The sequence below is a fragment of the Chlorocebus sabaeus genome, chromosome 26, assembly GCF_047675955.1.
Source record: "Chlorocebus sabaeus isolate Y175 chromosome 26, mChlSab1.0.hap1, whole genome shotgun sequence".
In the NCBI taxonomy this organism is placed as follows: Eukaryota; Metazoa; Chordata; class Mammalia; order Primates; family Cercopithecidae; genus Chlorocebus; species Chlorocebus sabaeus.
In genome coordinates, this window is record NC_132929.1 from 32,030,821 (window position 1) to 32,047,497 (window position 16,677).

Genomic DNA, 16,677 nt, shown 5'->3' on the forward strand with positions numbered 1-16,677 from the left:
GTATGTGTTAACTGTGTAATAAATACATTTAATTAATTGGGCAATTAGTTATAACTACTAATTGTTTAGTGCCATTTTTTAAAATAGGATTCCTAAAAATAAACAGTAAGTTTCCCAACTCCAGTTAAAACAGCAGCAAAGTTAAATTATCTTTTAAGTACTTTCTTGGAGTACAAAACCATGTGTTCCAAAATCAATTAACAGGAGTCTTATCATTTCTGAGCTCAAAGAAATATTTTCAAAATAAACTTCAAAGATTTTTTAAATGTGCCATGCATTTAAAAAATTAATTTCTTTTACATTAAAAAAAACTTAATCTTAATATAGGTGGTTTTAAATAAATTAGGATACATTTTAAGCACCAGAGCATTTCCCTGAATTTAGACCTGCCAATTTGCACATGAACATACCAATTTGAAATATGGTCCATTTCTGCATGACAGTTAAAATTTTAGTATGGCTTTTGCACAAAATAAAAAAACTCTTAGCAATTCTGACACTGCTGAGAGGAAGCATACTCTATGTGAAAGAGTACTCAACTGAATGAGTTGGTTTGAAAACATTTTTCACAAGGTATACAATTCTGGGTGATTTGTAAATTTTTTTGTATATACTCAAGCACTTTTTTCCTTTTAGTTTTTGTGGGTACACAGTATATATTTGTATATATTTATGGGGTACATGAGATGTTTTGATGTAGGCATGCAATGCATAATAATCACATCATGGAAAATGAGGTATTAATCCCCTCAAGCATTTATCCTTTGTGTTACAAATAATCCAATTATACTCTTTCAGTTATTTTTAAATGTCCAGTGAAATTATTATTGACTCTAGTCACCCTGTTGTGCTATCAAATACTAGGTCTTACTCGTCCATCTATTTTTTTCATACCCAGGTAAATCTGCTCTCTCTTAATTTCAACTGTTTCTATTCAGGATTAAGTCATACTTCTTACTGTTGTCTCTTTGGAGGTAATAATCTTTTTTGTTCTGGCTGCTTTTTTTATGATTTTCTATTACTTTTGGATTTTAAAAGTTTTATTAGGATAATCGAAAGTATAGTTTTCATTACTTACAATTTTCTGAAAATTCCTGGCCAGCATCTCTTCAAATAATGCTTCTGTATTATCCTCTTTCACCTCTCTACCAGGACTAAAATTATATTAATACGTCTGCTAGAATTTTGTACCATAGCCCATACCTCTTTTAAATTCTCATCTGTATTTTTCTGTCCTTTTGTCTCTCCATGCTTTATTCTGAATATTTTCCAGAACCTTTTCACAGATTATCCCTTAATCTATGTCTATCTAATAAAATCTAATTCTGCATTATTGAAGTAAAACACACACTAAAGTGCACAAATCTTAAGTGTACAGCTTGTAGAATGCTGTTGAACATACTGCCATATGCTTATTGGCCAAGCTCTGCTTCACTTAACTCTCAGCCATTTTTTGGAATCAGCAGAAACCTCTAGAGGAAATGCCACTACAAATGCCAAGCTCACATTCTGGTTTCCTTCCTTTCACAGATCTTAATTTTATGCTTTTCCTAGATGTTTTCTCAGGAGGAACACTTATCTGAATAACCTAATCTGCAATCGCTATAAGTGAAAAGCTCTTCTATTTAATTCTTGTTTTCAGTGAAATAGAAATAAGAAATATTTCATCTTTAGGTGATTAAAAAAACCACGAGTAACAGCTAATGATGACTGGAGAATTAGGGTACAAAAAGATAGTTTGAGACTAGAACAATATGCGGATTTTAGCAGTAATTCTAAATTTCTTTTCTAAGGATCAGTAATCTCTTAGAGAATCTGATTAGAGTTGTGGAGCCAGAAAAATACACATGGATACATTTGCCAAACATATTAATATAATTTAACAAGGTTCAAAAATCCCTGAAGCTCATCCATGGTTCCTGTAATATTCTGTAGACATCCTGCTCAATTAAGATAAAATGTAATAACTATCAAAGTAAATTTCCAATATATTCAATTACATAAGTATATGATTAGCATTTACTTGGCCCTGAGTTTTGATTAACACTGTGACAAGGCTGTTCCTAAAAAGTAATTTGACCTTAGGCAGGATCAAGAAACATTCTAGAATAATGTCCTGTCATCTGGAGTAGCTGGCAGTCTTTCCTGGAGTATTATACAGAAGGGTGGGGGCCACTAAGGAACACTAATAATTTAAACTGTAATCAGAGAAGAAACCAGGATGATGAATAAACTTAAAGCCAGGTTATATAAGAAACAACTGAAGGAGCAAGGGATAGTTAACTTATAGAAGAAAACATTTAGTGTGTTCAAATGTATGAAAGGACATCCTAAAGAAAATAGATGCATGAATTTCAGAGAAATTAATTTTAAAACAATAGGGGGGGAAGATTATTTAACATTAAACTTTTAAAAAGTTCCTACTGCAGTTACTAGAGGTACTGAAACATAGGCTCAAGAGTCATTCCTAAAATACTGTAGGAAATGTACGTAGAGGTATAAAATTAAACTAGTTATTACCTAAGATTTATCTTAAGATTAGGAATTCATTTTTTATAAGAGGTCATTTTAAAATTTATGCGTAAAGGAAAGAGCAGGGGGACTGATATTTATTTTTCACTGTAAATATTCGCACTTCCATGAATACAACTTATTTTCTCAAATAAATATTTATAGAACTTAAAGCAATAAGTATTTCCAGGCAAAATATTAACTAAGTGAAAAGATATAAACAAAGAAATTTCACTTTCAGGTGCTAAGAATTACATAAGAGTTTAAAGATAAAGACTAAATAAATGAAATTTAGAGAAACCAAGATACCTGTTTTCTCTTACTTGTTGCCTCATCTTTTCGTCCTTTAGACTTTCATGTTTTAGTTTTGCCAATTCCATAGCCAGTTTTTCTTCTTGTTTGAGCTGGAGTTCTTTCAATCTCTTGTTTTCTTCTGCCTGAATGAAAAATGTAACTTTGTTGTTTGTGCTCTAGAATCAGATTTTTTTCATCAAGGTTGAATTTGTTTTATAACAGAAAACTAAATTCCTTAAGGCCAACAATTGATGTTTTATTTTAAAATACAAAATGTTGTTTTAATAAATACTTTTTCAAAACATTTTATCATGGAAAATTTCAAGTATTGCCAATAGCAAGAAGAATATTAAAGTACACTCTCAGGTACCCACCACCCATGTTTTCAAAAACTGTCAACATTCTGCTAATCTTTTTTCTCTACCTTCCATTTCACTCTTTTTTCCCTTATTCTTTTTCTGCTAGGGTGTTTTAAAACAATCCTAGACATCATTTCATTTACCATGTAAATAATTCAGTACAAATATCTACCTGATCAGAATTTTTTAAAACAATCATGTCATCAACATGTCTAATTAACAATAATTCCTTAATGTCTAATACCATGTCCATATTCAAGCTTCCCCAGTTGTTTCAAGATACTTTTCTAGTTGGTTTGCTCAAATCAAAATCCAAACAAGATCCACATATTGCATCTAATTATTATTTTTCTTAAGTCTCTTATATATTCTGTAACAATCACCTCTCTACATACATTTCCCCCCCAAGCCACTGATTTATTATAGAAATTAGGACATACATCCCGTAGAATGTTCCACATTTTGCATTTGACTGATTGCTTCCCCAGGATATATCACTGAACTTATTTCTCTTTTATATTTCCTGTAAAATGGCAGAAAGATCTTGAGGCTTGATTAAATTCAGTATCTAATGAACAACACATGAAAAGATGTTCAACATCATTAGCCATCAAGAAATGCAAATTAAAGTTACAGTGAGATATTGGTACGTACCTATTGGAATGGCCAAAACAAAAAACAGTGCCAACCCCAGATGCTGGCATGAAACTATTACTCATATATTGCTGCGTGGGAATGTAAAATGGTACAGGCATTCTGAAAATCAGCTTGATAGTTTGATATAAAACTAACATGCAGCTGAGTGCTGTGGCTTACACCTGTAATCCCAGTACTTTGGGAGGCTAAGGCAGGAGGATCCTTAAGGCCAGGAGTTTGAGACCAGCCTGGGCAACATAGAGAGATGCCGTCTTTACAGAAAATTAGCCAGGTGTGGTGGCACAAATCTGTAGTGCTAGCTACATCAGGAGGTTGAGGTGGGAGGACCACCTCAGACCAGGAGTTCAAGGCTGCAGTAAGCCACGATCGCCACTGCACTCCAGCTGGGCAACAGAGCAAACCCTGTCTCTTAAAAAAAAAAAGCCTCCATGCAATTACCATACAACTCAACAATTGTACCTCTTAACCATTTACCCCGGGGAAATGAAAACTTTTTATTTAAAAACCTGTATACAAATGTTTACAGCAGATTTATTCATAATAGCCAATACTGAAAATACTCAAGACATCCTTCATCCTGTGAATGGTCAAATAAACTGTGGTACATCCATACAATGGGATAGTACTCAGCAATAAAAAGAAATGAAGCAATAAAAAAGAAGGCAAGCAAAACTTGGATGAATCTCCAGGAATTACGCTAAGTGAAAAACGCTAATTCCAAAAGATTACATACAGTTTGATGCTATTTATGTAATATTCTTAGTACGTTATTTTTTAATATTGAAATATAATTCATATAGCATAAAATTCACCTTTTACAATTCACAATTCAGTGATTTTGTATATTCACAATATTGTGTGTCTATAACCACTATTTCGTTCCAGATCCTTAAAAAAAAATAGACTTTGAAGTTTTGGGTTCACAACAAAATTGAGCAGAAAGTACACAGAGTTCCCATATACTCCCTGTCCCCACACATGCTCAGCCTCCCCTACTATCAACCTCCTCCATTAGACTGGTACATTTGTTACACTCAGTAAACCTTTATTTACGTTACTTAAACCTAGGCATCATTATCACCCAAAGTCCATAGTTTACATTAAGGTTCATTCTTGGTGGTACACGTTCTATGGGTTTCGGCAATGCATAATCATATGTACCTACCATAATAGTATTGTACACAATCATTTCACTACCCTAAAAATCCTCTGTGGTCTGTCTATTCAAACCTTCCTCACCTAAAATCCTAAAAAAACAACTTACATTTTTACTGTTTCCGTAGTTTTGCCTTTTCCAGAATGTCACATAGTTGGAATTATACAGAATGGAGCCTTTTTGGACTGGCTTCTTTCACTTAGTAATGTGCATTTAAAATTCCTCCACATCTTTTCATGGCTTCATAGCTCATTTCATTTTGGCACTGAATAATATTCCATTATCTGGATGTATCACAGTTTATCCATTATCTATTGAAGGACATCTTGGTTGCTTCTAAATTTTGACATTTATGAATAATTCTGCTATATATTATAAACATCTGTGCTAATGGCAGCTATAAAGCTGCCATGTTATAAATATACTTTTATAAATGCCATAGATCTATATAGATGATTGTGTGTACACACTATATATAGCACATCCGTGTCTACATTTGTGTGTGGCATAAAATGTCAACACTCCAGAATGTTTACATCACCCCAAAAGAAACCTGTAACCTACTAGCAGTCACTCACTATTCCTCTCACCTTTTCCCCCAATCCCTGCCACTCACTAATCTATTTTTTGTCTCTATGGATTTGCATATTCTGGATATTTCATATAAATGAATTCACACAATATGTGGCCTTTTGTATCTGGTTTATTTCAATTAGCATAATGTTTTTAACATGTTGTAGCATGTATCAGTAATTGTTTCCTTTTTATGGCTGTGTAATATTCCGTTGTACAGATGTAACACATTTTATGTATCCATTTATCAGCTGATTGGCATCTGGGTTGTTTCTACTTTTTGGGTGTTATGAATAAAGCTGCTATATACACTCATATATGAGTTTTATGTAGATATATGCCTTCAATTATCTTTCGGGAATATATTTAGAACCCAGCTACACCACACCTGGATTTCTGACTTGCAGAAACTGAGATAATAAATGGGTGTTGTTTTAAGCTGCTAAGTTTGTGGTAATTTGTTACTTAGCAATTGAAAATTACTACAGCAACTAACGTGTACTCTTCAAAATTGTCAAGGTCATGAAAGACAGGAAAAAGTGAAGAATTCTTACAAACTAGAGGAGACAAAGAATGGAGGAGAAACAATGACTGGCCGGGCACAGTGGCTCATGCCTGTAATCGCAGCACTTTGAGAGGCGGAGGAGGACAGATCATCTCAGGTTGGGAGTTGGAGACCAGCCTGACCAACATGGAGAAACCCCGTCTCTACTAAAAATACAGAATTAGCCGGGCGTGGTGGTGCATGCCTATAATCCCAGCTACTTGGAAGGCTGAGGCAGGAGAATCACTTGAACCCAGGAGGCAGAGGCTGCAGTGAGCCAAGATTGCGCCATTGCACTCCAGCCCGGGCAACAAGAGCGAAACTCTGCCTCAAAAAAAAAAAAAAAAAAATTATATATATATATGTGTGTGTGTGTGTGTGTACATATATATGACTATAGTTTATTCAAGTGCAAAGCTTGAGGATAGCCACTCAGGAAACACAAACTGCAAAATAATGGGTCATTGTTCCAACGTGGGGAAGTTAAGGTTTCACTTATATAGGTAGAGAAGCTTAACAGGGTTGCAACATTTTCCATATAAGGTCAGTGTATATATTATAGCAATTTAATTAGTTGCATTCCAAGGAACATTCCATGAGAAAGGGTAATGATCTTGAGGGGTCTTATCTCTGGTGTCTTTCCTAATCATTTACAGAACAAGAATAAGGAGGATTTAATCTGTAATTGGAAAAGCAGAAGTTGTAGCAGCATGCTGTGTGACTCAGGACATAGTCATATTCCTCTCAAGGCTAAAAACTAAGGAGACATGACAACTAAATGCAATCTGTGGTCCTCAACTTGCAAAAAAAGACATTAGTGGACAAACTGATGAAATCTGAATAAATCTCATAGTTAACAGTATTCTATCAAAGGTAAATTCTCTATTTTGATAACTTTTTTATGATTTTCATCTATGTAAGATGTTAAGAAGTAGTCAGGTGAAGGGTATATGCAAATTCTCTACACTATTTTTGCAACTCTCCTATAAATCTAAACTTATCTCAAAATAAAAAGTTAAAAATATGCATATTTCCAAGATTGTTCACTGAAAAGACCTGGAAGCAATTATAACCCAAGAATTATGAGTAAACCTAGCACCCAAGTTTTCTTGAAATATTATTTCCACTAAATGATAACAGGGCTTCCTAGCACAATGGCTGATTCCAGGTGTAGGACAAGAAATATAAGAGATAAGCTTTGTATTTGTCAGAGTTCTCTAGAGTGAGTGATTATGAAGGCAGGCAGTTTCTAAGATCTGCAAGGTGAGCTGGCAAGCTGAAGAACTAATGGTTTTGTTCTCATTTGAGTCCTAAAGCCTGAGAACCAGCAGGCTCAAGACCCAGAAAGAGCCAATGTTTTAGTTTCAATTCAATGACAAGAAAAAAAAAAGCAAATGTCCCAGCTGAAAGGCAATCAGGCATGAAGAATTCTGTCTTATTCAAAGGAAGGTCAATCTTTTTGTTCTATTCAGGCCTTCAACTGATCGGATGAGGCCCACCTATATTAGGGAGAGCAATGTGCTTTATACTCAGTTTACAGATTTAAATGCTAATCTCATCCAAAACAACCTACAGAAACACCCAGAATGATGTTTTATCAAATACCTAGAAACCCCAAGGCCCGGTCAAGTTGACACATAAAATTATCACAAGCCTAGAACATTTTGTTTTGACAGAAAGCAAGGAAGGTATGAAAGATTAAGGAAATATTGTCAAAAGGGCACAGAGGGCTGGGCACAGTGCCGGACACATGTAATCACAGCACTTTGGGAGGCCGAGGCAGGCGGATCACTTGAAGTCAGGAGTGCAAGACCAGCCTGGCCAATATGGTGAAATCCCATCTCTACTAAAAATACAAAAATTAGCCTAGCATGGTAGTGCAGGCCTGTAATCCCAGCTACTTGGGAGGCTGAGGGAGGAGAATCTCTTGAACCCAGAAGGCAGAGGTTGCAGTGAGCCAAGATGGTGCGGCTGCACTCCAGCCTGGAAGACAGATGAAGACTCTGTCTCAAAAAAAAACAAAAAACAAAAAAAAAAACAAAAATCACAGAGGCAATATAAAAGGGCATCCAATGGCCAAGGATGAAATAATTTGAGCATCAAAAATAATAAATGCAATTAAGTACATAAATATCTATTAGTCCATAAAGGCATTTTTAAAAAGAGACAAAATCAAAAACTAAAAACAAAATTTTATAAAACAACCACAAGATAGGTAGACACCAATGGAAGAAAATAGGACACCAACTCTTTACTCTGAAAATTAAGTTTCCTTTTTCAGTAAGAATAAATAACCCTAGTCAATAATACAAGTTCTTTTTCTTTTTCTTTTTTCTTTTTTTTTTTGCGGGGCAGGGGCAGGGGAACAGGGCCTCTGTCATCCTGGCTGGAGTGCAGTGGCAAGATCATAGCTCACTGCAGCCTTGAACTCCTGGGCTCAAGCGATCCTTCCATCTTGGCCTCCCAAAGTGCTAGAATTATAGGAGTGAGCAGTTGCGCTGGCCCGAGGTAACGTTCTTTACAAAGGAATTTCAGCTAATTAAATGTGAAAGGAGTAAAAGAATCAGAAAACCAGTTTTTGTAACCACTAATGAAAGAAAAAATTATTTTGTGAAACCACAGATGAAAGTTTATGGGAACCTTTACAGTGGAAAAACCAGACTGTCTCCCTAAACCCACTGATCAATACTGGTATCACTAAAAGTGGAACAACCAGACCTCATGTGCTCCCTGTTGTGACACAATGACAAGGACAGCGTCACCTATGGAGTATTCTCACCAAAAAAGGTGGACTGCAATCTAACTGTGTCTTTATGGCTAGGTTCTATTTAGAGGAAATATAACAGATAGGGAAATAAATTAAAAGACCATGAGGAAGCAAACATGTATATTCAGAATGTGGGCTACTGGATAAAACAACTGGCTTAGTTTAACAAGCTAAAAACATGAAGTCAAAAAAAAAAAAAGGTGAAGGAGGGGCTGTTTTCAATTAAGAGGGACTTAAACAGACATAACCACCAAATACAGCGTATGAACCTTGCTTGGATCTTGGTTAAAACAAACCAACTGTAAAAGCAGATTTTTGACACAATCACAGAAATGTGTTTATGGAATGGGCGAGATAATAGTATGGTACTCCATATAGAAAACATCTATATTTTGTTAGATGTATTCTTATGTAGGAAAGAGTTGGTGTTGATACATGGGATTTTCTTTCAAATTAAAAAAAAATATAATAAAAAGAATAGGAAAAATATCCAACCCCTAAGATCTGCTTTCGCAGAGTTAAAAAAAAAAAAATCGTATCTAAGCTTTTGAATTTGGAACACAGAAGGGTGGATACCATTTTTTAAATTCGCTTTTGTTATTCTCCACAAAATCCTCCAAAATGTTTAACATACAGCAGGTACTCAAAAACTACTGACATATCAGAATACCTTTCATGTATTTATAAGAATTCACTTGTCATGTCTCGATTCTTATTAGTTTCCCTTTTCTACCACCTTAATCCCTTAAAATGTTGAGATATACCAAAGCGTTCATTTTCTACCACTTAATAATGTACACGTTAATTTCAGTAAATTTTTTAAAGGCACCCTTAAACTTTTGTTTTTAGAAATTTATGAAAGGCAACACAATTGTACTTACATGAACAAAACTTGTAGTAATGACTGAGTTCATATTTATGTTAAAAAAATCTGAGTGCTTATTCTATATCAGGCATTATTCCAAGGGCCTTGCATGTATTAACTCATTATTAAAACAATCCTAAGTAGGAGGTACTATTATTATTCCCCATTTTATAGAAAAAGCATAAAAAAGCAGGCCGGGCGTGGTGGCTCACCCCTATAATCCCAGCACTTTGGGAGGCCGAGGCAGGCGGATCACGAAGTCAGGAGTTCCAGACCAGCCTGGTCAATTATGGTGAAACCCCATCTCTACTAAAAATTAAAAAATTAGCCAGGCGAGGTGGCAGGCGCTTGTAGTCCCAGCTACTCGGGAGGCTGAGGCAGAAGAATCCCTTAAACCCCGGAGGCGGAGGTTGCAGTGAGCCAAGATCGTGCCACTGCACTGCAACCTGGGTGACAGAGCAACACTCCATTTCAAAAAAAAAAAGTAAAAGCAACTTACTCAAGGGTCTGTAGCTAAGGTATAGTAGTAGTAGAATTCAAAGACAGGCCGGCTCCAGAAACCCAGCTCTTTCAGATTACACTGAGCTGAGGCACAATCCGGCATCCCTTACCTGCTGCTGCTGTTTATCTACTCATTTCCAGCATTAGCAGCTCACTTTCATCATTTCCAAAGTGCAAAATGGAGAAAACAAAATGTAACAATGAATAGTAAAACTTACCTTTTGAATGGCCTCTTCCATATCCAACTCAAATTGTTCATTTTGTAATAATCTGAGAAACTGCTTGCGCTCAACACGGTTATCATTTTCATTCTGCACCATTCGATTCCTGATTTGACTGTTGATGTTTTTTAGCGCTTGGACATGTAATTTCTTGCAGTAGTTTTCATCTACTAATTTCTGATGCCTTTCACTACAGCTCATATTTCTCCTTTTGGAAGCCTACGATGGAAGAAAAAAAGATGCATATTTTGATATTCCAAAATCTAAAAAAATATATTGATATAAACCTTAGTAACAAAGGACACAAAGAGCCTGACTTCCTTCCTAAATTCAAAGGAGTATACCGAATAAAAAGTAAACGTGGTAGATAAATATGTTCACATATCGATCAAACAGGTACTGCTATTATTTCCTATTTTATGGATGAGACATGAAAAATAACTTTACCCAAGTTTCTGCAGCTAAAAAATAGCTGTGCTAGGATTTATCGCACCCTACAGACCCATATCTTTACTACCACCCGGGAATTTCTCCTCCCCTCATTCCACCCACCACCACCACCACGACTACCAACACGGGGCCATAAACTGCTGTTCAGAAGCTGCCCAGGTTTTCCTAATATAAGTGTAACAGGTCAACTCGCTGCTGCTATTTATCCATTCGCTTTCTCCTACACCTTTATTTCTACTTATTTCTTCAGAGGTTCTATTTGGCAGATTTAAAGATGTATTTAATACACTATCCGAAAAGAGCCAAAAAGGCTGGAAACCACCGCAAGCGTCCCTTCTAATAGCACCTGAGGCCTCCGAAAGTAAATACAAGTTCCCCAATTAATGCCCAGATTAAGCACTTAAAATCCTTTTTTAGGAGCAAATGAGCGCCAAACTAGACTTAAATCAACAAATAAACAAGTAGTTTCGAGTCCCCCAACTGGCTCACCATCTTGGCTGACGAAAAATACCCCCTCTCGTGGGACCGCGGCCACCACCTCCCGCCGCAAACGCAGCAGCCAGCAGCCCCAAGGAGCGCACCTGGCTGCGCGCGCTCGGGTGTTTACGCGGCGTCCTGGCAACGGCGGAGCTGCGCGCCCTCCGCTCGACCAAGACTGACCCACGCAGGGCGTGGCCTCCCATTGGGCGCGGCAAGATCCAATCGGCATTGAGCTTCTTAGGAACTGGGCAGGAGGGCTACTTCTATAGGTCTAAACTAGAAAAGCGGGACGTTCAGATTGTGGCCTGACCCCAAGGACTTTCCAGTGGGCTAGGGAAGCTCGGTTTCCCTCCAGCGGCCGAACTGTGGTTTGAGTGGGTTTGGGAGCGAAGATCAGGCCTGTGGAAACTGTGCACAGAGAAATACGCAAACTACTGCCTAATACCTGGAGCCGAAGGCAATTTCCACGCATGGAGCATCCTGCACACTAAGTGCCTAGTCAGCCAGGCTCTGCTAGGGACGATGACTGGTTTAATCCTCAGCTGTGGGAGTCCAGGTCGCTGTCGCCTTTGCTGGGTTGTGAGGCACTGAGGTAGCATGAGCTTCCAGCAGCCTTCACTTCACACCCTGCAGAAGCTGCTGGTAATTTGTGGGACTAAAATGTATGAGCCACATGAATCTTACTCTGCTATGTGGTCCAGGTACTAAGAGAGCACGTTACATGATGGCAGGATGTTGATCTGGTTCATTTCATAGGCAGGTTAGACACTAAAGTCCATTTTAAATGGGAGAGTTTAAGAACGATAATGGATCGGAGAAATTAGATACTGATTTTAGAAATGATACATTCAGAGAAATCTTGTCAACACTAAAATATTTTTAAAAGGCGATTAGTGGTATAACTTTGTGTTATTCTAATTTGAAGTCCATCTTCTGTAGCAATATGTCTGCTTAAAGATTAATAACAAATAGGACTTCCAGTTTCAGTGCTGACGTGTAAAAGCTTGGAAGTTGTCACCCCATCCTTACAACCAGAAAAAAACAACTACAAATCAGCGACTTCTCTTGGCTCCATCATACAACTGAGGTCGCTCCTCTCTCTGTCCTTTGGTCATTTATCACGTGGTTGCATATCTATGTTGTCACTACTACTCCACTCATCGCCATCACTGTTTGAGAGGAATGGAGAGAAGGCGTAAACCTGCCCCCTGGGTGTTCTGTGTAAATTGATCTGGAATGGAGCAAAGCAGGCAGCCTGTTATAAATTTCTCTTCTTAGCATATCCATCTCCGCAAGGGGTTGGGCCCTCTGTAGAAGGGATAGGAGTCAGGCATGGGTTCAGGGTTGAACAGGGTATAACACATTCAATAGCGTGTCAATAGAGTGTGGGTTTTAATTTGTTAATTCCTAATAGTGAAATAGTGACATTGCAAAGTATTTCAGCAAACATGTATGTTTTTTATTGTTTGCTTCTCGAATTGAGGACTTTTGTTTCTAAAGGGAACTTCAGTTATAATTCCTCTCTTCCAGTATACCCTTGGATATGGTAGAAGGATTCATATAATTTAATAGGTAATCTGTGAAAAAGATTTTTGGCCAGAATATTGACCTAAATCCAAGACAAATTTAATCAATTGTGACAATTAGCTGATTTTAACCTGTAAAAACATTAGCCTAACAATTATTACATTTTTAATAGACTTTGCTCTTTTTTCGAAGCAGTTTTAGATTTACAGAAAAATTTACAGAATACAGAGAATTCCTCATCTCACCTCTCCTCCCCACCACACCCATACAATTTCCCCTACTTTTAGCATTACACATTAGTGTAGTACATTTGTTAAACTTGACGAACCAATATTAATATGATTAAGTTCATAATCTACATTAGGGTTCACTTTTTGTTTTGTATAGGTCTATGAGGATTTGCTTTGTTTTCTGATTGGAGTCTGACTCTGTCACCCAGTCTGGAGTGCAGTGGCATGATCTCGGCTCACTGAAACCTCCGCCCTCCAGGTTCAAGTGATTCTCCTGCCTCTGCCTCCCAAGTAGCTGAGACTACAGACGAATTTTTGTATTTTTAGTACAGACGGAGTTTCACCAATTTGGCCAGGCTGGTCTTGAACTCCTGATCTCAAGTGATACGCCCACCTTGGCCTCCCAAAGTGCTGGGAATATAGGCATGAGCCACTGCTCCCAGGCGGGTTTTGAGAAATACATCATGTCATGTATCTGGCCAGGAGTGGTGACTTGCACCTGTAATCCTAGTTACTTGGGAGACTGAGGCAAGAAGATTGCTTGAGGTCAGAAAATTGAGACATATTGTCATATATCTATCATTACAGTATCATACAGAATAGTCTTATTGCCTAAAAGGTCGCTGTGTTTTACCTATTCATTTCTCCCTCACTCCTTCCTCACAAACCCCTGGAAACCACTAATCTTTCTATTGTTTCTATAGATTTGCCTTTTCCAGAATGCCATATCATTGGAATCATACAGTACGTAGCCTTTTCAGACGGGCATCTTTCCCTTAGCAACACTCATTTAAAGGTTCCTGCAAATCTTTATGTGACTTAATAGCTCATTTATTTTTATCACTACATAACATTCCATTGCATGTCATTATTAAAAAACAATTATTACATTTAAATATTGTTTCTAGTACTAAATTATTACTATCATAAATGATACTTCATTGTTAAGGGAGGATTTATGCCTTCCCAACATTACAAGGAAGTCTTCTTGTTCATTTCCCTCTAGAAAATAGCTTTTTACCTACAGGTCTAGACTGAAAGGTCTAGAGCACTGAGGGGAAGGAGCTTTTCCTTATAATAAATGATGAATTATACTGATTAATATCCCCCAATAGTTACAACATAACAGGGTTGAACTTAACAGAGTTACTGATCTGAAATAAAGCATGTTAATAGATGTGCACTGTTACATGTAACTATACAGTAAAAATTATTTACAAAATGGTATTGCTTTATAAAATAAAGCAATTAGAACAAAACAATTTTTCTTTCGTTCAGAAAAATGCCCAAATCTAATCTAATTTGCTGCAACTGCTGCAGCTGGACACCACCTGCAGATGACTGTTGAAGTACTCTGAACATCACACACTTATCTTTTAAATATTGATAATGCCATTCTTCATTTCCTCGACATGAAATCCCAGAGGGAACAATTATGCTAATAAACCTTAATGATTCTTGCAAATAAATGATCAAACCAAATTGCTGCTGTTGATTTATATTAATGGATGCCTTTAGGATGAGATTTGCCAGTATGGTGCTGCCTCTTGAATCTCAATTCATCTTATTTAGCTGAAGAGGGTACATAGTTTGTTAAATGGATGAAGTGTTTAAAATATAATGTGGTCGTGCAGTTTTTGCACTTCATAATGTTCAAGTGTTACCATCTTGCCTTGTGGCAAATCTGCATTTAATGGTTTCATTGTATATAACTTCCTTTAGTACTTTTTCTGTCTGTCATGTAGTTAGAAAGTGAATACTTTCTAGTCGATGCAGAATAGGCTAACTTCCATATGTTGAATTTGATTGTTTCATTAAGACAATAAAATCTGTTTCTGGATATTTTAGCCATCATAATCTGTGAATCATATGGACTGTATGATGATGTGATCAAGTGCTAAATAATTGTTAGGGGTAAAGAGACACGATGACATGGTTGGTGACCTCATTGAAACCAGGCTTAGTGGATGTCTTTTGTTCCTGTTCTCTCACTTTCACTTTTGCTCTTGCATCTGTCTTCGCCATGTCTACAGGAATAGGAGATTGCTGACTTCATGAATTCTAGAATAACACTGAGAAAGAACTACAGAATTGTTATATCTTGATTTCCAGGGTTGAGAACACTACACAGAAAGAATGCTTATTCATTGCAGATATGAATAAAAATTTACCTGGGTAATTTTATTTAAAAGCCACTTTTTGTAAATGAGTAGTAAAATAGAAGACTGGCATCTACATATTTTATATATAGGAACAGAATATAGAACTTGTGATGTCAAATAACTTGTGATGTCATTAGGAATTTGTTATATGATGCATAGAGACTGTAATTTGGCTAGTGGTGAAGTAAAGATGACCACATTAAATTCGTCGTGAAGAGTGGAAGAATCCCCTTCTGAATTATATAAGCTCTTATTGGTAAAAAGAAAAGTATATGTATATACCTATATTTACATAGAGATATATACATGTGTAAACTATGTGTATATGGATTTTTTTCATTTCTTAACTTTAAAAAGGTACCAAATTTGATGAAATTTGATATATTTATGGCAATTTTTCTAATGAAAACCAGACCAAAAATTTAAAACAACTAAATGCATGATTTTTTATTTTCTGCAAAATTTTCTAATTTAGCAACAAACAAACAAACAAAAAAAAACCACACACACAAATGGGTGATCTAAACATACAGTGTTAAGGGACTGGCTAATTAAATTGTGGCATATCAGCTATGTACCTAGAGAATTGTATCTGAAGGGCCAGAGGGGCCAGCCCAAAAGACGCAAACTGTGGAAAGCCTGAACAGCAGCATCTTGGGAAAGGAGAATAACTGGGCACTCAGAAGCTGGGCACTGACTCTAAGGTCCTAGGGAAAAAGAGGAACACAGCTGCCCTCCACGGGGAACAGCAGATAAAGAATGTGGTCCCCAAGGAGGGAGAGCCAAAGAGGCTAAGCTTGCTGTGAGCACAGGAAGTAAGGCAGAGGCCCAGGGCTGTCTACATTGTCTTTGGACCCACCCTGCTTGGACTGTTGGACTACTGATAGATGTCTGGGATGGAGGGAGAGAGGGAGAGAGACAGAGAAAGAGAAAGAGACACTGAATCAATTAACTGAAAGATGAAACAGGTAAGAACAGTCCAGCAGTTCTGTAACAACCTTGCCTTGATAATAGATGACAAAGCGCATAAGGAAGTGTAGTGGAAAACACTTGATTAATATTAGAAAACATTATCTGCTACCTTATCATTTATTGATTTATTGAGTGCCTCCTACATGCCAATCACTTCACATATAATTGTCTTTACTTAGTAGAACAACCCCATTCACTTTATATATGAAGAAAACAAGATTCAAAGGAAAGAATTAACTAGGCAAGCTTGTAGAAAGGTGTAATAGTGGGACAGAGATTTGTACGAAGTCTGTCTCTCTAGCTCTTTTCATGAATCTAGCATTTTTCAAACTATGGATCACAAACAGTATTTAAAAAGAAATTGAATAGAATAGTCCAGAAAATATACAGTGTATCAAATCTAGTTAA

At 36.8% G+C, this 16,677-nt stretch overlaps 2 protein-coding genes across 3 annotated transcripts in view; one reads left to right on the plus strand and one right to left on the minus strand.

The window, feature by feature from the left end:
- Positions 1–6,996, plus strand: part of TEX9 (testis expressed 9) — a 102,387-nt gene extending 95,391 nt beyond the window's left edge. The window contains exons 14-15 of one of the 2 annotated variants that reach the window (XR_012091496.1): positions 3,702–3,810; positions 6,070–6,996. The gene's annotated coding sequence lies outside the window, so the exon portion shown is untranslated. The remainder of the gene's footprint in view (positions 1–3,701; positions 3,811–6,069) is intronic. The other variant, XR_012091495.1, reaches the window with a different exon arrangement.
- MNS1 (meiosis specific nuclear structural 1) overlaps positions 1–11,552 on the minus strand; it is a 33,079-nt gene extending 21,527 nt beyond the window's left edge. Inside the window, exons 1-3 of the mRNA XM_008016508.3 lie at positions 11,388–11,552; positions 10,446–10,667; positions 2,821–2,948 (exon numbers count right to left, since the gene is read on the minus strand). Of these exons, the coding sequence (XP_008014699.2) occupies positions 2,821–2,948; positions 10,446–10,667; positions 11,388–11,390 (353 nt within the window). The 5' untranslated portion in view covers positions 11,391–11,552. The remainder of the gene's footprint in view (positions 1–2,820; positions 2,949–10,445; positions 10,668–11,387) is intronic.
- Between the last annotated feature and the right edge of the window lie 5,125 nt (positions 11,553–16,677).